Source organism: Notolepis coatsorum, assembly GCF_963971535.1.
Source record: "Notolepis coatsorum genome assembly, chromosome: 3".
NCBI classification, from domain to species: domain Eukaryota; kingdom Metazoa; phylum Chordata; class Actinopteri; order Aulopiformes; family Paralepididae; genus Notolepis; species Notolepis coatsorum.
Window position 1 is genome coordinate 121,730,927 of NC_140167.1, and position 26,575 is coordinate 121,757,501.

Genomic DNA, 26,575 nt, shown 5'->3' on the forward strand with positions numbered 1-26,575 from the left:
TTCTGGGCCATTCGGGTCACGGTAGTTTCGTTGCCGCCGAAAGCGTTCTTGGCGGAATGGGGGGAGCTTCTCCAATATGAGCTCCACGTTGGAGTTGGCGTACAACTCGTACATCCCCTTCTCTCGTTGGGACTCGAGCATCCCTACTAGGGACTGTACTTTGACGGATAGGTCGTCCAGGGCTCGGTTGTCTTTAGCCGGGGGGAGACGTTCGATCTCACGTATCTCCTGAATGACATAGTCCCATGTACGTCCGTAACGTCCGTCGAGGGCCGCCAGGGCGTCAGAATAGGGAGTCTGTGAATTAGAGTATGCCAGCGCAATGTTGTGAGCTCTAGTTACCTTGAGATGCTTAAGGAGAATGGCGTACTTGTATGACTCGTCTTGTACTCCTGACATAATTGTCTCTAGGCACATACGCAGCTCGGTATACTGCGCTCGGTCTTCTCTTGTGAAGTCTGAGAATGTGGGTGTCCCAATGTAGGGTGCCATGGATGGCTGTGACACCCTATACTATATTGGGACCGCTGTTGTTTAGTTTATACATTAATGATCTTCCAGCTGTATGCAATAAGTCTGACATCCAGATGTATGCAGATGATACGGTCATTTATGTCCATGCAGAAACCAAGCAGCAAGCTGCAAACAAGTTAACAGCGGTGTTGACATCGGTCACTGAATGGTTGACTAACTCATGTCTGCATTTAAACACCAAAAAGACTGTTTGCATGCTACGGGTACCCGACCGGTGGAGCTCTGAATGGAGTGAGACAGAGCGAAGCGGCACAGGGAAAAGCAAGATGGTGGCTGGAGACGGTGGTCCTCTGGAGTTCCTACTTCCAGAGGGCTGCAGACACACTTAGGATAATCCGGTCGTCGCTGGGGAGGAAAGGGTCTCGTACGGACCGGTCCTTGTATTCCTAGTGCCCGATGGCAGGATTAATAGCTATTAGTCCGAAAGCCCGTTGGCATGGATGATAGCTAGTTAGCTCCGTTTGTACTTAAAGCTAACCCTCAGGAGGTCTTCAATGAGTAGTTATGTCCAGAACGTCGCTGGGTTCAACTATAAGTCTCTCTACGTTACTTCACTTACACAAGTCACTATACTGTGCCAATAAGGGCTCGACAATATTATGGTTGTATCTAAGTAGCCGTGCGGCTCTCTAATAACGATACGTTGCCTGGCCGTCCTGTTTACAACTGCGCCAAACGTTACTTCTCTCTCACTCTGTTAGTTTTCCTGTGGACTGAGCCTGTTCACCCATACAGATCAATACGCTCTCTCAATTGTCCGGGCATGTCTGAACATGTTCTGAAACATGTCTAGAGGGGCGCGCGCACTGACGCCTACGGCGTTAAGAATGGGACATATACAAATAAGCGAATGATGAATCCTGTTAGGCAAACAGATGACGTGAAAATATATATCTTATATATATAAACAATATATAAGTTATACAAAATAATAAACGCAGACTTTCAGTGTTAATCTGGACCTTCAGAACAAAAGTCACAGCCATTATTCATAGCCACATGATCCATTAACAAAGAACAGTATCCTCTTGGTTCAGTAATGACCATTTTCATTGTCCCAACAACATTTCCCCCTGTAGCAATCAATCATATTATATCAATACTTAATTTCATCCGAAGAAAGCTGTTTTGTTTTTTTTTACTTTCACAATGTGCAGCGAATCTCACTTGACCTGGCTAAGCTTTAATCCATAGTATAGTGGCGTTGGTGATAGTTCCTTGTATCACAGAGCTGTGTGAGGTCATAATGTATGTTGCGCTGTAATCTGTGGCCTGGCCTGGCCCCTGGAGTCCCTGTCTGTCCCCGGGGCCCCATGCCAGGTCTGATTTCTATTACGTCTGCTGTCTGGGGCTATTTATAACCTCAAACACACAGACACACAGACACACAGACACACACACACACACACACACACACACACACACACACACACACACACACACACACACACACACACACACACACACACACACACACACACACACACACACACACACACACACACACACACACACACACACACACACACACACACACACACACACACACACACACACACACACACACACACACACACACACACACACACAATATACACGCACACAGGTGTGCGCTCAGACAGAGGCTCAAGCATACACATACAAGCATACCGAAACAGGCATGTGCTCACTCACAGATACGAGACACGCACACACACATCATCATCGTACACACAGTCCATAGACTACCAACATATGGCAAGGAACAGGTCTGGATCGGTTATAGCCGTCTTTGAAGATGTGTCTGTGTGTCCATCTGGCCTGAGCCAGACACGTCAAACCGACAGGCCAATGTCAGCTTGCCGTTGTCGGCACGCAACCCCCCGGAAGTACACCTTGCCCCACTAATGCAGCCCAGACACATCCGTACTCTCCTCCGCTCATCCCCCTCTCTCATCCCCCCTCTCTGCCCCTCTGATGTCCATGTGTTCTGCTGACAGATACATAAACTATATATGCCTTATTCACTTCATCGCCATCTTTGTTTTCGTAGATCACTATGAACGCCTTTCAGCTGACAATGGAAAGAAATCTCAGTCGGGGTAGTCATTAGTTTATAATTCCGATAGTGTGTTCTGACTGTTGTTTTCACTATTATGGTTCTTGAAGTGGCATTTTTAGAGTAAAGTTTTAACAGTGAAGTGGACGAGCGCTTCCACATCCGTAACCCTCATTGTATCGAACTCAAAATCAAAAGGGAATTAGGCGAATGTCACACTGTATATCATTATTTATGAGCAAATGCAGTGTGTCTCTCGCACAGCTTGGTATATACAGAACACTGTCAACAGTATATGCCTTCTCTGTACATGGGTATATGAAGAATTGGTATTTACAGAGAGACCACAACTAAAAGTATATATATAAAGAAGAAACTACTTGAACTACAAAAAACTCCTTGCTGTCGCAGCTTATATAACCAGCTTTTCTTTACATTACAAACCTGCACAAAGATTATTTACACCATCTCACACTACACGATCTTTCTTGTGAGAAAAATCTGAAAATGTAACTGGTTTGATATTATTGGAAGTGCCTAATGATTGATTGATTGATTGATTGATTGATTTTATTGGGTATAAACAAAAGTACAGAGAGTAGTAAATCCTACAGGATAACATGTAAAAGAGTACTTCTTTCCAGAGTTTTCCTCTATAGTGTAGGGAGAAACTTGAACCTGTTGTTGCAGACCTTCCCATGCTAAACAGTCCCATGCTAAACAGTCTACTGTCCCAGAAACATATTCTATTGTCTATTCTAGCAAAATCACGACTTTTGTTGTCTAATGTACAGTAGGCATAATTCTCAATGTATCAAACAAATGTCCTTGACATCAACTCTGTGATCTTCACAGCAGTACTGAGTCTGTAATAGAAGCTACAATAAAAAAAAACTACCACTGGCTCCACATAAAAATAATATCCACATGAATTAGTTTCTTCAGCAAAGTCCCAATAGTTGTCTGCATCGTCAATGATGAATAGAATGGGAAGGTATTGATCAAGAATCCATAACCGTAGCTCACGGTTATAGTTGTCATTTGAATGCAATTTCTATTGTCTGACCACGCCAGGAAGCAGTAGCCGTCAGATATGGATACTCCCAGGGAGGATTCTGCTTGCATTGTCATCCAGTGACTCAGACCACACCAGTAGGTGGTGAGGCTCCCATGGAGATCTGACTTCTAGTCCGGATGCAAGGTTAAGTGTGCATATGAGCCATGTAAAGGGATGGGGTGGATGAGCCAGAATGTAATGCAGACACAGATTTAAATAGATACAGCCACAGGAGACATTTAACAGACGTAACAGACATCTTTTAGCCCATGGATACTGAGCGATGTGGTCTCGTAAATTAACATCTTTATGGTCAGAACTCAAACATCATATTGGAATGATGAGTGTATCTGCTGCCATTTTGTCGGCACATATGTAGCTTTGTCTGTGGTAGATCAAAGTACAATTACTCATCACTGAACTCACTATTTTCTGTTTTGTCTCGGCAAGTCATAGGCTGTTTATAGCATGTAACCCCTGAGCCAAGCTATTGCCAGTTTAAAGATTGAGGATTATGGCCATAAAGAGATATCCAGGTCATACTTCATACAGTATATGTGTATATGTGTGTTTGTGTGTTTGTGTGCTTGTGTGTGCGTGTGTGTGTGTGTGTGTGTGTGTGTGTGTGTGTGTGTGTGTGTGTGTGTGTGTGTGTGTGTGTGTGTGTGTGTGTGTGTGTGTATTAGAGCTGTCAATCGATTCATTTATTTTTAACATGTTAATCTCATGATTTGCTTGTGTTAATTAAAGAAATTAAATGTAAAAAAATTCATCTGTAGGGGCTGCAGTATAAAGAAATACATGAAAAAATTGTTTGGGAAAGTAATCATACTTCAAGTCTGCAATAATGTTGAATGATGATCCATGTTGTGAATAAACGAGTCATCTGGTGTAACAATATCTTTGTTGGCAGACGGATCCTTCGACAATCGCTGTTAACATTACTGCTACCCAGCATAATTAGTAAGCATAGCGTAGTGTAACGTCGACCTGTGTAATGTTACTTAATACTTACTGTCGCTTTGTTGGGAAAGACATCACTGCGTAGTTTATACAACTTGGTTTAATCCAAAAAGTATTATATTATTGTAATATGAAATAAGACATTCAGGGAATGTCGGGTCGCACGTTATTCTCCCTTGTCTGCGAGTGATCCAGGAACGTAAACACGTGGCTGGATGTCAGCGCTATGGGAGGCGGTTGGGGTCAAAAAGGGTAATGCGATTAATTGCGTAAACCTTTTTTTACACGTTAACGTTTTCAAATGAATCCGAAAAATGGCCACGTTATTATTATATAATACTGTATGTATATGTTTGTTTGTAGGTCTGCTTGTTTTTTTTTATCGATCAACAATCGATGAAGATGTATCATAACGTTGGCGTTATGGTAGAGAGTTTGGGGGATGGAAACAGAGGATGTGATGTTTTTTTTGCACCTCAGACCCCGTCCTCATCAATCCCTGCAGCTCCCTGGACACATGTGATGATGAACAGGCCCCAGAGGAGAACATCAACCCTTTATCACAGCTCATACATCTGACACAGACACACCCATGCTGCTGTGGGTATAGTCACGCATGCACACCGTGCTGTAATGAACAAACACATATTCATATAGAAAACCTTAATAGACGTTGAGAAGCATGCGTGTAGTAGGCGCACACCCACATGCAGCTTTCAAAGCGTACCGTACGTACACACGCCTAAGCCAACACAGATGGACACGTGTGCACACACACTTATGCACAAAAATGTATGTGCACATACACACGCACACACGTACATGCAGTGCCTAGTCATTATGCATTCACACATTCACACACACATACGTCCTCATGCACATAGCTTGAAATCACATCACTGCTTACAGATGCATAAGCATATTGTACACAGACAGACACGTGCATTAACAGGGCTATGCTACAATCTCTCTCTCTCCCCCTCCTCTCTCTCCCTCTCTATCTCCCTTCTCTCTCTCCCCTTCTCTCTCGCCCCCCCCCTCTCTCTCTCTCTCTGCCCCAAGCCTACACTTTATCCCTCTGTTGCGGCCCTTGTGTGTGTGTGTGTGTGTGTGTGTGTGTGTGTGTGTGTGTGTGTGTGTGTGTGTGTGTGTGTGTGTGTGTGTGTGTGTGTGTGTGTGTGTGTGTGTGTGTGTGTGTGTGTGTGTGTGTGTGTGTTTGTGTGTGAGGGGATGCATGCCTTGTGGCCAGCACCTTCTCACTTCACCACAGGCCCGTGCCACGTTGCATTTGCAGGGGATCAAGCCTGAGCCCCAGAAAGAAGGGAGAAAAAAGATAAGAAAATTGTCCCTAATGAAAACCAGAAGCACCGTCTTCTCTCTCTCTCTCTCTCTCTCTCTCTCTCTCTCTCTCTCTCTCTCTCTCTCTCTCTCTCTCTCTCTCTCTCTCTCTCTCTCTCTCTCTCTCTCTCTCTCTCTCTCTCTCTCTCTCTCTCTGTCTTGCTCACTCGCTCACTCGTTCCCTCTTTTGCCATGAACTTGGAAAGAGAGAGAATTAAACTTAATTCAAACCAGCTCTCTGCAGCGCCAGATGACAAAGCTTTGAAGGTGTGTGTGTGTGTGTGTGTGTGTGTGTGTCTGTGTCTGTGTGTCTGTATGTGTTTGACTTTCTCTCTCTCTCTCTCTCTCTCTCTCTCTCCTCTCTCTCTCTCTCTCTCTCTCTCTCTCTCTCTCTCTCTCTCTCTGTCCATCTCTCTCTCTCTCTCCTGCTCTCCCATGCTTTGTGAATGGTTGTGGAAAGCCTCAGAGCACTTGCAATAGTTGACCTTTTTCTTGCCATGTTCGGTGAGCGATACACGTCCTAACAGAGGGATCTATATTTGTTTCAAACGGGCCTTGGCACGCCCTTTATGGAGTGTATGAATCTCTTCCCAGGGCAGGACCTACTTCCAGCCTCTTGGCAAGAGAAATCTAGTAATTAGCTGATAAAGGTAATGATGAAGATGAACCCCTGGTAAATGGCAACAGATGGAGCTCTCCCCCTGGCTCTTGTCAGCACGACTATGGTCAGTCCCAAGCTTGTATGTACTGTATGTGTACTTGCACATGTATATAGTGTATATGTTTTGCGTGTTATTGTTTTCACGGGTGTAGGTCATGGTATCAGTCATGCTGCAGGCCTTTTAAAAGGGCAGGCATAAACCATCAAGCTCATTATCTTATGTCTTTGTATTGAAATATTTAGGCGTATCGACATAAACATTTTAGATTCGATTTGGATTGAGATACACCTGATGAGGCCGCCGGCAACTAAAAGTTTAGACTCCCGGCCCCCCCCCCCCCCTCCATTCCAACACCATTCCAAGAGACCTCCTGTCTCTCTACATCCACCCCCTGACTAAACCTGTCTCTACCTTTCCATCTCCTCTCCAAACTTTGGCCTAAAGTTGAAGCAACACAACCTGACTTGTCAGGGGAAAAGAGCAAGAAAAACATGGTGGATCTCAGGGTGGCGGATCATCCTCCTTATCTGTGAGAAATGCTAAAGCAGCTGGAATACCCCCCCACCCCCGCCCCTGCCCCCGCCCCCCCGCCAAGATCAGAGGAGGAATATTTGACTGGGAATGGAGAAATCCAAAGCAGGGTGCTTTCAGTGATCTTTGTGAGCTTTATCTGGGGAGTGCACTAAGGCAGAGATAGTGGTCGTTACTATCTTGGCAGAGAGTGGTGTGTGTGTGTGTGTGTGTGTGTGTGTGTGTGTGTGTGTGTGTGTGTGTGTGTGTGTGTGTGTGTGTGTGTGTGTGTGTGTGTGTGTGTGTGGTGTGTGTGTGTGTGTGTGTGTGTGTGTGTGTGTGTGTGTGTGTGTGTGTGTGTGTGTGTGTGTGTGTGTGTGTGTGTGTGTGTGTGTGTGTGTGTGTGTGTGTGTGTGTGTGTGTGTGTGTGTGTGTGTGTGTGTGTGTGTGTGTGTGTGTGTGTGTGTGTGTGTGTGTGTGTGTGTGTGTGTGTGTGTGTGTGTGTGTGTGTGTGTGTGTGTGTGTGTGTGTGTGTGTGTGTGTGTGTGTGTGTGTGTGTGTGTGTGTGTGTGTGTGTGTGTGTGTGTGTGTGTGTGTGTGTGTGTGTGTGTGTGTGTGTGTGTGTTGTGTGTGTGTGTGTGTGTGTGTGTGTGTGTGTGTGTGTGTGTGTGTGTGTGTGTGTGTGTGTGTGTGTGTGGTGTGTGTGTGTGTGTGTGTGTGTGTGTGTGTGTGTGTGTGTGTGTGTGTGTGGTGTGTGTGTGTGTGTGTGTGTGTGTGTGTGTGTGTGTGTGTGTGTGTGTGGTGTGTGTGTGTGTGGTGTGTGTGTGTGTGTGTGTGTGTGTGTGTGTGTGTGTGTGTGTGTGTGTGTGTGTGTGTGTGTGTGTGTGTGTGTGTGTGTGTGTGTGTGTGTGTGTGTGTGTGTGTGTGTGTGTGTGTGCGCGCGCGCGTGCGTGCGTGCGTGCGTGCGTGCGTGCGTGCGTGCGTGCGTGCGTGCGTGCGTGCGTGCGTGCGTGTGTGTGTGTGTGTGTGTGTGTGTGTGTGTGTGTGTGTGTGTGTGTGTGTGCAGAGAGTGAGACCTGTAAGACATTCTGTATAACTTATTCTATACTTAAAATCGCAGCTGAGTAAAGTATTTCCCTCAACCCTAAAGTACAGTGGGTATATTCCTCTATCATCTGTTGTTTCCGAGGGGTTTTCATGAAAATCTTTGTTTTGATACTCGTAGGCACTACTATTTTATTCAGTATCAGTACATCATTGTAAATTCAATGTCCATAACTTGGCAGGATTACTGCAGAAACATGTTGAGACTGATGAGGATGAAAGACAACGAGTCCATCGATGTCCTCTACTTTGTACTGATATCGTTTGTGACCGATCATTATGATGAGTCTGAAAGGGTTCTATTTGTTGCAAGACTGGAGTATTTGGAGGAGAAACTACAGCAACGCAAAGAGCTAAGAGACTGGGCAAGTATTGCGGAAGCACTACTGATGATGGAACTCACATTACTGACTTTTTTTTGCTGCTTTTTTTGCGGCTGTGCCTACTTTTGGGGAAGACATACACACACTGTTCCTATTGAGAAACTGTCGGCAAAATGTTTACATTGTTTGAAAAGTTTGTTTTGTTAGTGCATAATGATAAGTCAAGCAATTACTTTCCAACACTGGCCACCATTGAGTGTTCACGCCATTGTGAAAAGTTAGGTTTGATCCATTTTCAGGCGTGTCTACAGTATGTTAGCTGCAGGATATTTCCTCATTTCCCTACCTGAACATTTAGTATTACTCTTATGAATCTCCAAGTGACATGAAACTAAGAGGTAATGTCTATTTCTGGGCAACGATGGTCTTCAGTGTGATTTATATTATTTGTGTTTCGTCCTAAAGTTGTAGTGTATGAACAAACACCTTCCAATCCCTGTTTATTCCCAGAGTTATTTTCCCCCAAAAGGGGCGTGGTGTGACAAAAATAGAGGTGTGGCATCAAAATTCAGTGCAAATGACGTATATCCGGTCTGATGTATAATCAACATCATCCTCATCCTCAGACACTTCCTCCTGAATTTCAGTCTCAGCCTGTCCTTCATTCCGACAGCCATCAGACTTTACAATGCATCACTGTGCCTCACTGCATCACTGAGCACAGGGTGACAGTTACCATGTTCCTGGACTTTTACTTAGAAACAACACTGTGCAATATTACACTTACCGTACACTTACTGTAGACTTCTGTATATTTTTACTGTATATTTTTTACTGTATATTTTATTCTATTCTTATTCTTAGGCAATTTGTTTTGTTATTCTTATTCGTGACTTTGTTCTGTCTAAATGTTTAATGTGAGCGATTTGTAGTGTCAAATTTCCCTCGGGATAATTAAAGTATTTCTATTCTATTCTATTCTATTCTATTCTATTCTATTCTATTCTATTCTATTCTATTCTATTCTATTCTATTCTATTCTCTATGCTTTATGATCAATGGCCTCATAGACAGTCAATGAAATCTGTAATGTTGTTCATGCCACGCCCTCACAAGATGATACTGAGCTTCTCTACGAGAAAGAAACAAGTTCCTGTGATGATCATGATATTATGAAGGGGAGAGTTGAGTGTGGGGGAGTGGTAACAGAACAAGGGGTGTTCTTTTTGAGTGTGAGATAGAGGGAGACAGAGAGATGGAGAGATAAAGAGAGATGGTGAGAGAGATAGTGAGTGAGTTGAGTGTGTTTGTGTGTGTGTGTGTGTGTGTGTGTGTGTGTGTGTGTGTGTGTGTGTGTGTGTGTGTGTGTGTGTGTGTGTGTGTGTGTGTGTGTGTGTGTGTGTGTGTGTGTGTGTGTGTGTGTGTGCGTGCGTGTGAGTCAGTGTCCATATTCTCCAAGAAAAATGTAGTTCCGGTGGGGGGAGGGGTGCCAGAGGGATTGGGAGTACAAGTCCATACTGCAAGAAAATAATTTTTCCAAGGAGGAAGGGGAGGGGTGGGGTGTCTTGACTCAAAGATGAATCTAGTTTGAGTCAAATTTGATCCACAGAACTACCCATAACTGCCGCATGCCATTCTATCAACAGCCAATATTTTCTGCCAGGTCATATTTGACCTGGCAGAGACCTTCAGAATTTAATACAATGGTGACCATTGATTTTGTTGTGTTTACAGTATATAGCTGTTTTTGAGGATATCATGAAGCTTTGTTAACAAAAATATACAGTATTTATTACATTTGACCCTACCACAACAAAAGGGTTGGTCCACATTCCATCAACAACTCTCAACTCTCCATACCCAGAAGCCAGCAAACTGAGACTCAAATTTGTGACGTTGTCAGGTATGAAGTGTTGGAGCTGCTCAGAATAAGAGCGTCCAATCAACTGATTTAAATGTAACTTCGATTTCATTCGAAATCCATTCATCCTTTTTATCATTCACTGAATCATTCATTGCCAGGTTCTATTACCACCTTCCTCTCCATCTTCCTCTTCGTATGACGTTTCCCACTGAGCTCGTTCCAGAGCTATGCTGCTGACACACTGTGATGCACACGCTCCCTGTGTATCTTAGCTGTCTTGAGGTACCGTAAAACCTCCTAATACTACCTCCTCCCTCTCCCTCTCCCTCTGGGGGTGGCAGCCTCAGACAGCTGTGTGTGTGTATGTGTGTGTGTTGGGGGTGGTGGTGCTGGGGGGGTGTGGTGGTCCCAGTTGAGGACTATAATTTGGCGGCGAGCAAGAGATGGAACAAGTGGGGCCTCAGGAGCTCCGGGGCACACTGCCCGCCCACAGCCAGTGCACCAGTCCCGTGTTCCTGAGGTTGGCAAAGTATAGGGGACCTACGACGGAGCTCTGCGGCACTCCGTCACTCACGCACCGCACCAAAACACTGCATACCCAAATATCCCAGCCCGAAAAAAACACTGCGTAAAGTGTAAGATCCCACATCTGCTCTCCGAGAGCCACTCGTTCTGCCATTCAGGGAAGTCTCTTGCCATAATTACACTGCCTGTCACGCTAACTGATACCACTGTGCAAAAATTGCATTTACATTCACCTCAGTACTCCAATATTAACCTGATTAAGACAATATTCTGAATGAGTGATGAATAATAAATGGCCACGTAAACGTAATTTCCTGATTACATTATTCTGTTTAAGGTCTTAATCATATTAAGCATATTCTAGTTAAAACATGTATTCAGATTTGTGTCTGATTATTATAGACATTTTAGACATACATCTTAATCAGACTATGACTCAGTTGGAGTCTTTGCCGCATTTAAAGTAATTAATTGTGCTACATTGCATTAAAATGGGAATATGAATTGGACAGTTCTATAAGCAACTCATGTAAACAACCTAATCTGAATATGTTCTTATTTGGAATAAGGTCAATAATTGGAATATTGCAGTGCATGTTGTCCTTACCGTATGGTTTTTATAATTATCATTATTTTTGTATCCATAGGGTATTATAATGATATTCATAATGTATCATTGTAATATCAATGTGGTTCTTAACATATATTTACATTATATTTGTAATATAAATTTATGTTTATATTTATATTTGTCGCTAACAACACCAAATTAAATCTGACATAATTTCAAATCTGTTTCATGAATAGACACCTGCTATTAGAGGTTAGAATAGCTCTCACACATGTACAACACATCATGCTTCATTATAGCTGTAAGCCTAGTTTTCAATTTGAATTTCAATGCATTGAGCAAAATGCCACAGTACCATGCTTTTCTTATCAAGGTGCTGAGCCATGTTCTTCGAAAACAAAAGCAGGACCAATGTAACGTTCTGGGTTTCTATCCTCTCTCAGGAGTGGAAACCCTACTGCCATTCTGGAGTACTTCACCCTGTTCTCTGCAATTAGCTCTGATTGACTGTCACCTGTGGGTTGTTGTCACTAATTACTGTGTGAGGTTTGCTGGGATTTAGCCTTTATAGTAATCCCTTGTTTCTCTGTCTGTTGTCGGATCTTCAACAGAACTACTGCGAGCAGTCGGCCACGGACAAGAAGTGGGACCTCTTGTCATTGTTGTTATTATTTAGTGTTCTTCTTATCCGTCTTGTGTACGGTTCTCTTTCCCTTAAATACCTCTCAGTTGTAGCCTGGCTACTTATTATTTATCGTTACAGTATCTTGCTCTAGTGTTTTCTGATAATAAAAGAAACACATATTTCGAGAAGAGCAACCCCATCTCCGCCTCCTTATTACCTTCTACTATTGGACTCAACTTCCTACCTTGAATCGTAACAGAAGATCCGACCACAATGAGTTCCACAGAAGGATTCCGGGAGGAACTGGAGGCCCAAAGAGAACAACTGAGGGTCATCACCAATCGCCAGCTGGAAGTAGGCATCGAACTGGGTCGTCTGGGAGACCTATCCACTGAGTCTCAAGAAGCAGTAGCCGCGACTACATCCACAGACGATTCAGCGTTAGCTGCGGCTAACCATGCTCTCACTACAGCAGCCGTTGCGGTAACAGCGATTGGAGCCGCGTCTGGAGCCCCATCTGCCGGCGGGGAGGATGGGCAGGTACGTCCATTTGGCCGTGAATAGGTTCGAGAACCACGTCTGTCACCACCAGATCGTTATGGAGGAGCTCCGGAAGGTTGTCGGGAGTTTGTCACCTAGTGCTCTCTTGTGTTTCAATTAGAACCTCGTACTTTCCCTACTGACATATCTAAAGTTGCATATATAATCACTCTCCTTACAGGTCGTACTCTCTCTTGGGCCACAGCGGAGTGGGAAAGTGGGTCGGCGATCTGCCACAGCGCGGCTGCCTTCACCCGAGGTAGTCGCTCTGTGGCAGATTACGCAATCGACTTCCACATTGTGGCTCGGGAGGCGGCCTGGCAGGAAATACCCTGTTGTGTGGTGTTTGTGCAAGGTCTTTCAGGGCGGATGCAGGATGAGCTAGCTTCACGGGAGCTACCCGAACAACTGGATGACATCATCAACTTGGCTATACGAATGGACAATCGACATCGGGAGAGGGGACGCGAGAGGGAGGCTTTGTCACAGGTACTCTTCCGCCCTTCTTCCGGTGTCGAATCAGCTATGCAATACACAAGAGAGAGCCTGGGTGATGAACCAATGCAACTGGGGGCTCTGCGCCTGTCGGACGCAGAGAGACAGGCGGATCGACCAGAAGCGTTGTTTCCGTTGCGGTCGTGCTGGACATCGCTTCAGTAGCTGTGCTGGATTGTCGGGAAACGGGGTGGCTCGCTAAACTTGGGGGGAGTTATAGCAGGTGGGCATTTTACCTCTGCTACTGATGAGTCACACACTTTTTTTAATGTCACTGTTGGGTGGGGGAATTCTCTCAAGAAGACCAGGGCATTAATTGATTCGGGGGCGGCGGGTAATTTAATTCACGTGGGATTAGCACACAAGTGGGGGGTCCCTCTAGAAACGCTGGAGGTACCTATACCGGTACAGTCATTGGACGGTCGACCACTGGGTAGTGGGCTCATTACCCAGTGCACGGCGCAGCTGCGTCTCCAGGTGGCCGGGAGTGAGTGGGAATGGTTCAAATTGTATGTTGTCATGTCTCCCCATTCTGCCATTGTCTTAGGTCATCCGTGGCCAGCAGAGCATAACCCTTGTATTAATTGGGCTACGGGTGAACTTTCTATGGGGAACGGCGTTAAGTCGGTTTCCGGCGAGGGTTCACCCGCCCCTTTTTCTTCTTCTCTTTTGTCTCCCTTGTCTCCCTCCAGGATGGTGGTAAGCGTTGCAGACTCTGTCCCATCTCCTAATCCCGATTTAGCAGGTGTTCCTGAGATTTATTGGGACCTGGCGGAGGTCTTTAGTAAGACTTGTGCGAAAGCACTACCGCCTCATAGATCTTACGACTGCCCCATTAATCTTCTTCCTGGTACCTCTCTACCCCATGGCCGTATGTTTTCTCGCTCTCGCCCTGAGACAGTGTCCATGAATACCTATATTCAGGATGCACTGGCCGCGGGGCTTATTCGTCCGTCCACATACCCTGCAGGCGCTGGGTTCTTTTTTGTAGCAAAAAAGGATTGTAGCCAGCGGCCGTGCATTGATTATAGGGGGTTGAACGACGTTTCCATCAAGAACCGTTACCCCTTGCCTCTCATGGACACCGCCTTTGAGTGTCTACAGGGGGCGCAGGTCTTCTCTAAGCTTGATTTACGTAATGCCTACAACCTGGTCAAGATTAGAGAGGGAGACGAGTGGAACACTGCATTTAATACACCCAACGGGCATTATGAGTACTTTGTTATGCCCTTCGGTTTAGCTAATGCTCCGGCAGTTTTTCAAGCCCTAGTCAACGACGTGCTGCAGGATTTAATCGGGGTGTCAGTCTTCGTTTACTTAGATGACATCCTAATTTTTTCCCGCAATATGGTGCAACACCAACAGCACGTTCGTCAGGTTCCCCAGCGTCTCCTCCACCATCAGCTGTTTGTGAAAGCAGAGAAGTGTGTGTTTCACACCGACACCGTTTCTTTTCTGGGGTTTGTATTGACTAAGGGCGATCTACGCATGGATCCGGCCAAGGTGAGTGCTGTACTGGACTGGCCACGCCCTTCATCGATCAAGGAGTTACAACGTTTTTTGGGCTTTGCACATTTTTACAGGCATTTTATTCGCAACTTTAGCGCCTTAGCCACTCCTCTGACAGCTCTCACTAAGACCTCTCTCCCTGGCTTTGAATGGTCGCCTTGGGCAGAGTCAGCCTTTTGCAACCTCAAACGTAGGTTTACCTCTGCCCCTGTACTGAGCCGCCATGATTCGGAGGCTCCATTTATTGTGGAGGTGGATGCGTCCAATATCGCGGTGGGGGGGGGGTGATCTCTCAGAGATGCTTAAAGGACGGGAAAGTGCATCCTTGCGCTTTTTTTCCGCGCCGGCTGTCTTCGGCCGAGCGCAACTACGACGTGGTTAATCGGGAGTTGTTGGCAATCAAATTGGCACTGGAGGAATGGAGACATTGGTTGGAGGGTGCGGCACACCCTTTCATTGTTTGGACTGATCATAAGAACTTGGCTTACATCCAGGGGGCTAAACGCCTTAACGCTCGCCAGGCCAGGTGGGCGTTATTCTTCACTCGATTTTGATTTTCCATCTCCTACCGGCCCGGTTCCAAGAACGTCAAGCCTGACGCTCTGTCACACCAGTTTGACCCCCCGGACCGGGAGGAGAAGCCCCATCCTAATATTCCACAGGCCCTTATTTTGTCTCCCGTGTCATGGGGCATAGATAGGGTGGTAAGATCGGCTCTGGCACAAGGCGGATGAATGTGCCCAAGGCTGCGCGTTTTCGACTGCTGCAGTGGGCACATACCGCCTCCCTCACCGGCCACCCTGGGGCCTCCAGAACCCTGGAGTTTATCCGTAGGAGGTTCTGGTGGCCTACAGAGGAGGGGGATACGCGTTCCTTTGTGGCGGCCTTTCCGGTGTGCGCGCGTAGTAAGACCTCTCGCCGTGCACCGGCGGGTCTCCTTTGCCCGCTTCCTATTCCCAAACGTCCCTGGTCGTACATATCCCTGGATTTTATTTCTGGCCTTCCCCCGTCAGATGGGTTCACTACCATTTTGGTGGTAGTGGATCGCTTTTCAAAGGCGGCCCACTTCATTCCCCTTCCCAAACTTCCCTCGGCTCGAGAGACGGCTGACCTGGTGGTGCAGCACGTCTTTCGGGTCCACAGGCTTCCAGTGGATATTGTGTCTGACCGGGGCCCTCAGTTTGCCTCCAGGTTCTGGAACGCATTTGCCTCCAGCCTCTGCGCCTCCGTCAGCCTGTCGTCTGGGTTCCCCCGCAGTCCAACGGGCAGACGGAGCGCATCAACCAGGATCTGGATGGTGTTCTGAGGTGCTACGTTGCCGGTAGTCCGGCGACGTCGAGTAGGAGGCTGGCGTGGGCAGAGTACGTGCATAATACCCTCCTCTCCTCCTCTACAGGTATGTCTCCCTTTCAGTGGTTTTCAACCTCCCCTTTTTCCCAAACAGGAGCAGGAGGCTGAGGTGCCGTCGGTCCAGGCCCACGTGGCTCGCTGTCGCGGGACGTGGAACCGGGTTTGGACGGCGCTACAGAAGGCTTCTGTTAGGGCTCAGCGGCAGGCTAACCGCAAGTGTCATCCGGCTCTGGTTTTCCGTCCTGGGCAGCGGGTTTGGCTTTCCACCCATGATCTCCCTCTCCAGGTGGAATCCAGGAAGCTGGCCCCTCGCTTTTTAGGACCCTTTAAAGTGGTTCGTCGGGTGAACCCTGTGGCTTACAGGTTGCTGCTTCCAGCTTCCATGCTGGTTCATCCGACGTCCCACGTGTCCCTGTTGAAACCATTCCTCTCATCGCCCTTGTCCCCGCCACTTCCCGCGGTTCCTCCGCCCCGCATCCTTGACGGTCAAACTGTCTACACGGTGCGGAGGATCCTGGGTTGTAGGCGGAGGGGTTGGGGGTTTCAGTTCTTGGTGGATTGGGAGGGGTACGGGGTAGAAGAGCATTCCTGGGTGCCTCAAAGGGATATCCTAGATCACAGCCTTATTGACGAATTTTCGTCGGTTGCATCCCGAGGCCCCTAGGTGAACGTCAGGTGCCGTTCGTCGGGGGGAGGTACTGTAACATTCTGGGTTTCTATCCTCTCTCAGGAGTGGAAACCCTACTGCCATTCTGGAGTACTTCACCCTGTTCTCTGCAATTAGCTCTTATTGACTGTCACCTGTGGGTTGATCTTCAACAGAACTACTGCGAGCAGTCGGCCACGGACAAGAAGTGGGACCTCTTGTCATTGTTGTTATTATTTAGTGTTCTTCTTATCCGTCTTGTGTACGGTTCTCTTTCCCTTAAATACCTCTCAGTTGTAGCCTGGCTACTTATTCTTTATCGTTACAGTATCTTGCTCTAGTGTTTTCTGATAATAAAAGAAACACATATTTTGAGAAGAGCAACCCCATCTCCGCCTCCTTATTACCTTCTACTATTGGACTCAACTTCCTACCTTGAATCGTAACAGACCAAGACTGTTGTGCTGTTACTATCAGAACCCAGGCATCCCAGGTTCATCATGGACTTCAAATACTCACACAAAACTCATCATAGTGTTACACATAATACTTACACAAAACTCATCATAGTGTTACACATAATACTTACACAAAACTCATCATAGTGTTACACATAATACTTACACACAACTCGTCATAGTGTTACACATAATACTAACACACAACTCGTCATAGTGTTACACATAATACTAACACACAACTCGTCATAGTGTTACACATAATACTAACACACAACTCGTCATAGTGTTACACATAATACTAACACACAACTCGTCATAGTGTTACACATAATACTAACACACAACTCGTCATAGTGTTACACATAATACTAACACACAACTCGTCATAGTGTTACACATAATACTAACACACAACTCGTCATAGTGTTACACATAATATTAACACACAACTCGTCATAGTGTTACACATAATACTAACACACAACTCGTCATAGTGTTACACATAATACTAACACACAACTCGTCATAGTGTTACACATAATACTAACACACAACTCGTCATAGTGTTACACATAATATTAACACACAACTCGTCATAGTGTTACACATAATACTAACACACAACTTGGCATAGTGTTACACATAATAAGTTTAATAACACACAACTCATCATAGTGTTACACATAATACTTACACACAACTTGTCATAGTGTTACACAAAATACCCACATGCAACTTCACATAATTGTGACACTAAGGAGATTTACCACACACTGTACACTTAACTCATATCTAACAATGGAGATTCAAAAGCATAAACTGTAGTGAGACACAGCATGCCGCCATTGACTCGATCTGTGTATGTGATGCATAACCCACACATAAACACAAGCACACGCACTCTCTTACATACATAACCCACAAGCACATGCTCTCTGTTACACCAATGCAGCTGGCTCAGAAATATCTATTTTCTCCCCGCCAGCTGCTTGTAAGATGGATGGTTCACTCGAAGTCTCCCCTCGCCACACCCATCCAGTATTATAATTATTCTCCATAATTAACACAAACACACTGTCCTATCTGTCCTCCCATTTCATCTGAAGGATCCATATCTTCTCCCACCCTGCCTCCAAGTGGCCTGTGTCCTCCCTTGGAGTGTGTGTGGTTGATTTACACCCGTACTGGAACCTACCACACAGAGGAGTGCAGAGAGAATTAAAATGACAGAGTAGATTGTAATTTGTTGTTGGCAATTGATTAAAAGCTCCAGATAGACACGCCGTATTTGGAATTCATCAAAAGAGTAACACAATAAATCCCTGGGACTTCCTGTGCATGCAGCCATGTTTTTGCGAAATTGGATCGTTCATTATCCAGATAAGATATCTGGTTTAATGCCGTCTTTGTGTGTCTGTGTGTGTTTTCTCTGTATGCCCTTGCTCTCCTTTCAAGTCACTTCTTGATTCTTCCCATCTGTCCCGCTGTATGTTTCACTTCCATTGCATTGAGTTACAGGCTGTGGAAACATGGCACTTCCAAAATCTTGTTTATATTCCCTTATGATAGATTGCAATGTACGTATCTTGAAATCATATCACTCTCCAGAATCTCTGCTACAAATCTTCCCTGGCTTATCGGGTTCAGTGGTTTTGATTGTGTTTGGAGTGGTTTTACTTGTAATTTTAAATCCAAGGGAATATAGTTGATGTGTATTAGGTCCATAAACTCTGGTTCTGCTATTAGCCCAGACAGTCATTCTCACATTCAGCAGCCAAGAAAATCCATTGCAATAATATTGGTCAGAAAGTCTGGCCACATAATAAGCCTGCGTGGCACAAACATGGACACACTTCCCATACGAACATCATCCCTAATAAAACCTATAGTATTCCTGTTTTTTTTCTTTTCTATAGTTTATTTCATACACGATAGAGATTTACCACAGACATACTTTAGTAATATTCACTATTTCTGTAGTGGAATATTATAGAAACGCATGATGAATCACTATGGAATTCCTGTGGTTTTATCATAGAAATGCTATAGTAGTTCTATAGTAATTGGTGAATGGGGGGGGGGGGGGGGCACAGGAATACACACTCTCACACACACACACACACACACACACACACACACACACACACACACACACACACACACACACACACACACACACACACACACACACACACACACACACACACACACACACACACACACACACACACACACACACACACACAGCCATAGTATTTTTATTTAAGTATGACAGACCCCCTAAGGTTTGAATGTTGCCTAATCTGTTGGAGATTATCATGTAGCATATCCCATACTACAGCATACAGTATGGTTTGTAGGATTCTGTGTGTTCTTGACGTGGTGATAGTATTATGGCTGTTTGGTCAGTGACAGCGTGGTACAGGATGGAATCAGGTTCCTTCTCCAGCACCCAGTGTTGCATGATGACAGAGAAACCACACCTCACATACTGTACCTCTAGAACCCAATGTTCTTGTCTCGGTACACATCAAGGGACAGTTTGGATTATTTCTTCTGTTAGCTTGTTGTCATAATGGTCTCTGAAGCCATTTGAAGGATTCAATTTGCATGTGAGATATACACCATTTGTGTATGGTGTATTATATCCACCACCCTAACAAAATAGTGTGGAATTTAGTGGCCAACTGGGGACCTGTTTGCATCCTCATTTATGATTTATGATTATCATCTAAAAAAAAATTATTCTGAATAATGAATTTCTACGAATATTTGTTCAAGATCATTCACTTTTAAGTCCCGGTTCTGGGGACAGTCCCTTTTTTAATCCAACCAAGTTATGTCCAGAATGACGTGTTACATGTTGTAAACAACCTCAACCTCTCATTTCACTCTGTACTCTTGTGACACAGGAGTTAAACTTATGATGCACAATAATGATCTGCACAGTGGATTTACAAGCTCTCAATCCTTAAACTTTTTTCCCTTTCTTTATTATTTTTTTTTACTTACTAATAGACTATCTTTTCTCCTTGGCCCCTTCTAGGACGGTGGTCATGCCCATCGCCAACGAGTTCGCCCCAGACGTGGTGCTCGTGTCGTCGGGCTTTGACGCCGTGGAGGGCCACGCTTCGCCGCTGGGAGGCTACATACTCACAGCCAAATGTAAGACCCACCTCCTGGACGGACTGACTCACGTACATATGTGTGTGATGCGTCTGCAATTGTTGTCAAAATAATCTTTATTTGCTTTTCTGTGAAGGAGCAGGGGTTGAGGGGCGGTTTGGAGGAGGTAGGAGAACAATTTAGAGCTAGTCGGGTATTGTTTTTTTTTTAAGCCTCATCTCTGTATTACTCTTTTCTCTCTCCGCCTCCTGAGTCCATATTAACACATTTGCCTCCGGTTTGTGCTTGAAGCCGTACCAGAAAGACCAGGATGTAAACACACACGGGGCACTCATTCTCACACAAAAACATACACACATATATTATGTATACCCACCCTCCCTGATACAAGTACTGTACCACTCCCCCCCGTTGATCAACTACCTGCCCTGCCAGTCAAGCCATGCACTCCTACGCGTAAAGAGCTCTCGTGGAACGATCCTAATCTCCATCAGAAGAAGGATCACATTTATAGGAATGTTTAGGTCCATGCTAAGTGTGTAGTAAATAGAGCTAAGAAGTGCCTGCAGATCTGCGGGATAGGAGGGGGGTCACTGACATCCGAGCTCAGTGAGAGCGTGGCTCTGAAGGGTCCTTCAAGTAGGACGTGAGACCTCCGCAGATGCTCTCTGAAAACCTGTCATGTCCAGTGGTTTCAGAGGCAGAACAGTGAGCTTGCCGCTCTGTGAGCTTAGTTTCCGATCGGCAGCCCGCCTAGCAGGAGAGGAATACAGAGGAAAATTTGCTTAGTGCAAGTAGCCAATTTTCCAGATTTTCCTGAATTGTACGAACACGTTGCCAAACAAAATGGGCATTCCAGTTGTGTTTAAACAATGCGAAGATTAGCTCCTTAGTTATTAGTCATCTCTCTAGTCCTCTCTTAAAAACCCTGCTTATTTAGGACTTTCACAATATCTGGCCAAATCAGATTTGTGTTGTTCCCACTGGGACCAGCCATACTGAAAATGTATGCATGCATTGGACGCATTGGGTAACAGTGTCCACCAAGTGATATATGTTACGTTACTAAACCACATAAAAAAATACAATTATAATAATTGTGGCAAGTTAGCATATCTTAGCCATTTCCACAGATCAAACAGTACCTCAGTCTGACTAATGTCTCTGGAATACAATGTCCAGAGATACAGACAAGCAGACAAGCAGACACACACACACACACGTGCGCACGCACGCACGCACGCACGCACGCACGCACACACGCACGCACGCACGCACGCACGCACGCACGCACGCACGCACACACACACACACACACACACACACACACACACACACACACACATACACACACACACACACACACACACACACACACACACACACACACACACACACACACACAAAGAGACACACACATACCTAGCCTTTTCTCTCCCTCTGTCCTCTTTGGCTGATGTATGTAGAACAAGACATTGGCGTGCCAGCAAAAAGCTTTTGTGAAAGCCTACTGAGAGCCAGGGGGTTCTGGGTAGAGAGGGGGTGCGGAGGTTTAACTGGGATTGGGGGAAGAGGGGATATGGGTAAGCGGAGGATAGGAGAAAGTGGTATGGCTAGATGCATATATTAACCCCCCACCCCCCCTCCTCTTGAAAAAGAAAAGATCAAAGACAATGACGGAGCCAAAATTCAAAGCCGTATTTATTAAAATTAAACCTGGCTCATATTATGGTGTTTTAGGCCTCCAGAAAAATCCCAGTTGCCTTCCTCTCTCCTTCTTTCCTAACAGAAAATATGATGCAATAGCCCCTTGTTTCATTCTCCCCCCACACACACACACACCCCGTTCCCTCTTTCTTTTCCTTTGATCACCATCCAAGTAGAGACTGAACACGGTACTAACCTCCTTCCCTCATTTCTCCCCATTTCTCTCTCGCTCTCTGCTGTCATTTCCTGTGTGTCCAGGCTTTGGCTACCTGACCAGGCAGCTGATGGGGCTGGCAGGAGGCCGTCTCGTGCTGGCCCTGGAGGGGGGTCATGACCTGACAGCCATCTGTGACGCCTCCGAAGCCTGTGTCTCTGCCCTCCTAGGCAACGAGGTATTATGAGAGTTCAGATGGGGGTGGGGGTGGGGGGGCGCATGGAAGGGTAGAGGGATGGAGGGAGGCAGGTGGGGCAGGACAGCAGATTAATTGTCACCGGAGTCATCATTTTGGCAAGAGGTCCAACTTCCTGCGCAGATTCTAGATAACTGTGGACAAGAATGCTAAATGATTTAATAATTTCCAGGTTAGGGTTAACAAGCATTGCAAAACCCAAAGCATGAGAATGTTTGAAGAAGCCAAGTGGGAGTATTAGGAAAATTTGCCTCTACAGTCAAAAGGTGCGATAAATCTACAAAACAACAAGATGTTGAGTAGAGGTCCTTGCAGTACAACCAGCGCGTTGCTGCGTATCAGCCTAGCGTTAAAATGCAAGAGAGACTTAGCGCTCAACTGGGACTAAACAAAGTGTGAAGGTCTGGAAGAGAATTAAACTTTAAAATGGAAAATGTGTAGAAACCTTGGCTCAGTCATTCACACACACACATACACACGCACACGCACACACACACACATACACACCCAGTCACACACCCACGCTCACACACACACACACACACACACACACACATTGTGTGCTTGCCATTTTTACACAAAGAAAAAAGTGGTTTCATAACATTATCTTGGCAAACGTATTACCGAGGTTAATATACTAGATTCTCCCCTCTGTTGCAGAATTTAAAACCTTGATCTCCAACCATTGTCAATTAAGTTGTACGTGTTTTAATTGATTTGTTATCCTTATTTTTATCTAGCCTTGTTGCCTTATTGTTATGATTTTATAAGCTGTGTGATTTTATATGCCTTTTTTTCTTATTTCTGTATGTACACTCGACTTGACTGTAAATGAGGGAAACCGCAGTTGCCTTTCGAGTTTAAATAAAGGAATGAAATGAAATGAAATTTGGCAACTACATTTAAGCTTTACAGCTTACTTACCTTCATCATGGAACCTCCGTTGTAGAAAAAGGCAGCAGACCTTTAACAGTAACGTTAGTGACTGCCCTGTGGCATTCATCTGGCTTTTTTTTCATGGACAAGTTTCTTTTCCCTGCCAGTTTGAGTGGATTGACACTTGGCATTGTCTTCTCACCAGGGTGGACAGGGGCAGAGACTAAGAAATATAACTGAGCTGTTTAGCTAGCCGACAAAGCTAACCTATATGTTAGTTCAAGTTGATCAGTTACTGTTAATCTTAATTTCAGCTTTTGATTTTGCTATCTATAGCCATAAGCTAAAGCTACAAACAAACAATATCTAACGTTACGTTACACATGGGTCCCAGTTTAAGTCACCGCACCTACCTATTACAGTAACGTTAACTTACTTAACGTTAACAATTCCAGTCATAGCGCTATCCTCAGTAATCTCGGATGAGGGAGAATCCGGTGGTGGAGATTTTGAAAGAGGCCATGTAACGACGTTAGACAAACTTGAATTAGAGGAAGATGTCTTATTCTTGCAGTCGAACACAGAGCAGCTTTCTGCTCTTAAATTTATTCCATACACATCCATCAGTTGTTTCATGTCGGTCTTGGCAACAATGTCATTTTTGCATATATTGCATTGCACACTATTGGCATCGAGCCTGATCAAATGTAGCCACACTTTTGATCTCTTTGACATTTCCACCTATGTTACGCACACTGTAGCCTCTAATAACACACACACACGTGAGCTGCGAGCCCTGTCTCTGTGGGAGTAACATAGTGTTTTTCCGTCCTGCATGCCTTTACAACATGTAACGTTAGACAGCCAATCACCAGCATTATAAGATCTTGGTACACGCATGCAGCATGCTTATAGGCTCACTGACACCGATGAGATTTACTACTCCTTAGGTATCGAAATTTGGTACCTGACGACTGGCATTTTTCAATACTCTAGTATCGAAACAATTGGTCTGTGCCATTAAAGTATCAAAGTTGTTCGTCCAATCCGGTCAAAAAGTGCTAAGAGCTTCTGTCCAGAAAGAAAACACTCAACAAAGTAAGGAAAGGAAGTGAGATATAGGGGAAAAGCAATATTCAGACAGAGACCTTGTTCTTTCCTCCTTCCATACTCCCCCTCACCTCAGCCAAAACCATCTTCTCTCCATCCACTCTCACCCTGTCCCCACAGAGAGGAAGTCACACCACACGCACGCACGCACGCACGCACGCACGCACGCACGCACGCACGCACGCACGCACACACACACACAGAGAGAGACGTCAGGCAGAAGAATTCCAGGCAGAAAGTTAATTGTGGGAGTGTGTAGGCCGGGCCCGGAATTGAACAAACTCTGTGCTCTGTGATTCATGGCACACAACAGGGGAACACATCCGAAAAACCACCCACCATTTTGTTCCTGCTAATGGGAGACGCTGGACTGCTTTCTTGGCAGTGTTTCTACTGTCTCATTCTCAGCCCTCAGATTCGGGGTCCAAGATAACTGTTGGGCTTGGGAACTACTGTAGCTGAGGCACAGAATGGACGGTGTGGCAGCTTTAGGCAAAGTGAGGAGGGCCCTCAAATTACGTGTGCATGTGTGTGTATGTGGGTGTGGGATGTGTGTGTGCGTACATACATGCATGTGAAGAATGTTTTTTAGAAAAGTGTCCAGTTTAGTTTATTGCCATTTGCACACGCACATGAAAATTAATACACGTACGTAAAAAGGTTCCGAAAGACCTCAACAAAATCCAGTGCTAAACGGGACAACGCCTGCTGTTGTTTCCAACGCAACTACCTCCCGCCATGAAGCTTGCGCTCCGTGGCCGAAAAAGGCTGGTATTCATTAATGATCCTTCTGCAGGTTCACCTACGGAAACCTTGTTACCGATTACTTCCTCGGCGGGGAGCTAACTACGGCTCCCCGGTAGCTACGGTAAGTCTGTTGAGGCTTCTCGCAAGAAGATCAATGGCGGCATTGCCTGAAGTAAAAAACGAATAAACGCTTGCCGATTGGTGGTAACAGCAGAGGCGGGTGCAAGCGGTGTGACGTAATTGGCAGAATCGCCTGTCAATCAAAATAGAGCTCTGGTTGAGAAATAGTATCCCGCTGCAGCCCGGCAGACCATACTGGTTGAGCCGAGCGCCTGACGCGCCGCTTCACATCACCTCAACCCGTGCGCATCCTTTATTTTTTTTTCACTGAACGTTCGAACCTATTAATTAAAGTCCGAATGTCAGCGTAAACGAACGAACGTTCGGGCTCAGCCTTATTGTCTTGTCTGGGCAGAGAAGCTAGTCATGGTGTAAGACCACAGATCCTTGATGAGCTGTAAGTCTTAGGTTTCCCGTAGGACAACTGACTCATATTTCCTCTAGGACAACTGACTCAGATTATTGCACCAATTCATTTTACTTTACTACTTTAATTTTTAATGGTTATAGCCTTTTCTTTTAGAGGTAGAATCTGTAATGTCGTCAAACGGTGACCATACTTTCTTTAGCCTGGTGTGTGGCTTGCATTCTGCTACACTATCCCATGCGGCACGGTGGTGTAGTGGTTAACACTGTCGCCTCACAGCAAGAAGGTCCAGAGTTCGATTCCCGCTTGGGGACCAGGTTTCCATGATGCCAGGTACTCAGGTGGGGTATCTCCCAGGCCTTTCTGTGTGGAGTTTGCATGTTCTCCCCGTGCTCGCAAGGGTTTCCCCCCTGATAAGATAAACCCAATGGAAAAACATGCACAACAGATCGCTAACGCTGTGGCGTCCTTGACGAAGACGGACAGGAGCACTTGGATTGGTCCCCGGGGCGCGGCTCATGTTGCCGCCCTATCTGCTCCCGGCTGCCCATGGGGGGAAGGACAACGGGATGGGAAAAGTGCAGAGAGACATTTCATCGGCGACTCAGTGCATGTGTGTGTGTCTTCCTGTGGGTCGCCCATCTCGCGTGTGTGTGTGTTAAACTGCATGACAAATAAAGACTTCTAGTCTAACAATTATTATTATATTATATTATTATATATTATTATGTGACAACAGATCCACATACATGTGTTTCTATTATAGATGAGCTGTAAACCCCTCCTCAGTCGTGTAAGAACAGGATTAGATTTTACAGCTGTTTGATAACATTCCTCGCGTGGCTGCGTGCATGCTCTAAGCGTTGGCAGCTATTAAAGTCCAACTAGAGGTCCTCCTTGCCTGAGCATGCTGTCTACAGATGTGGAACAGCTTCAGTGTGACGTGGGGGGGGGGGGGCGTGGTGGATTGTCTGGGACTAGAGCCGTGTCTCCACCT

General features: G+C 45.6%; 1 protein-coding gene across 1 annotated transcript in view; it reads left to right on the top strand.

The window, feature by feature from the left end:
- The window catches only part of hdac4 (histone deacetylase 4), a gene marked incomplete at both ends in the record, with an annotated part of 128,197 nt that extends 105,848 nt beyond the window's left edge, over nt 1-22,349 (top strand). Inside the window, 2 exons of the mRNA XM_084311365.1 lie at nt 20,162-20,280; nt 22,207-22,349. Of these exons, the coding sequence (XP_084167491.1) occupies nt 20,162-20,280; nt 22,207-22,349 (262 nt within the window). The remainder of the gene's footprint in view (nt 1-20,161; nt 20,281-22,206) is intronic.
- Nucleotides 22,350-26,575: the final 4,226 nt, after the last annotated feature.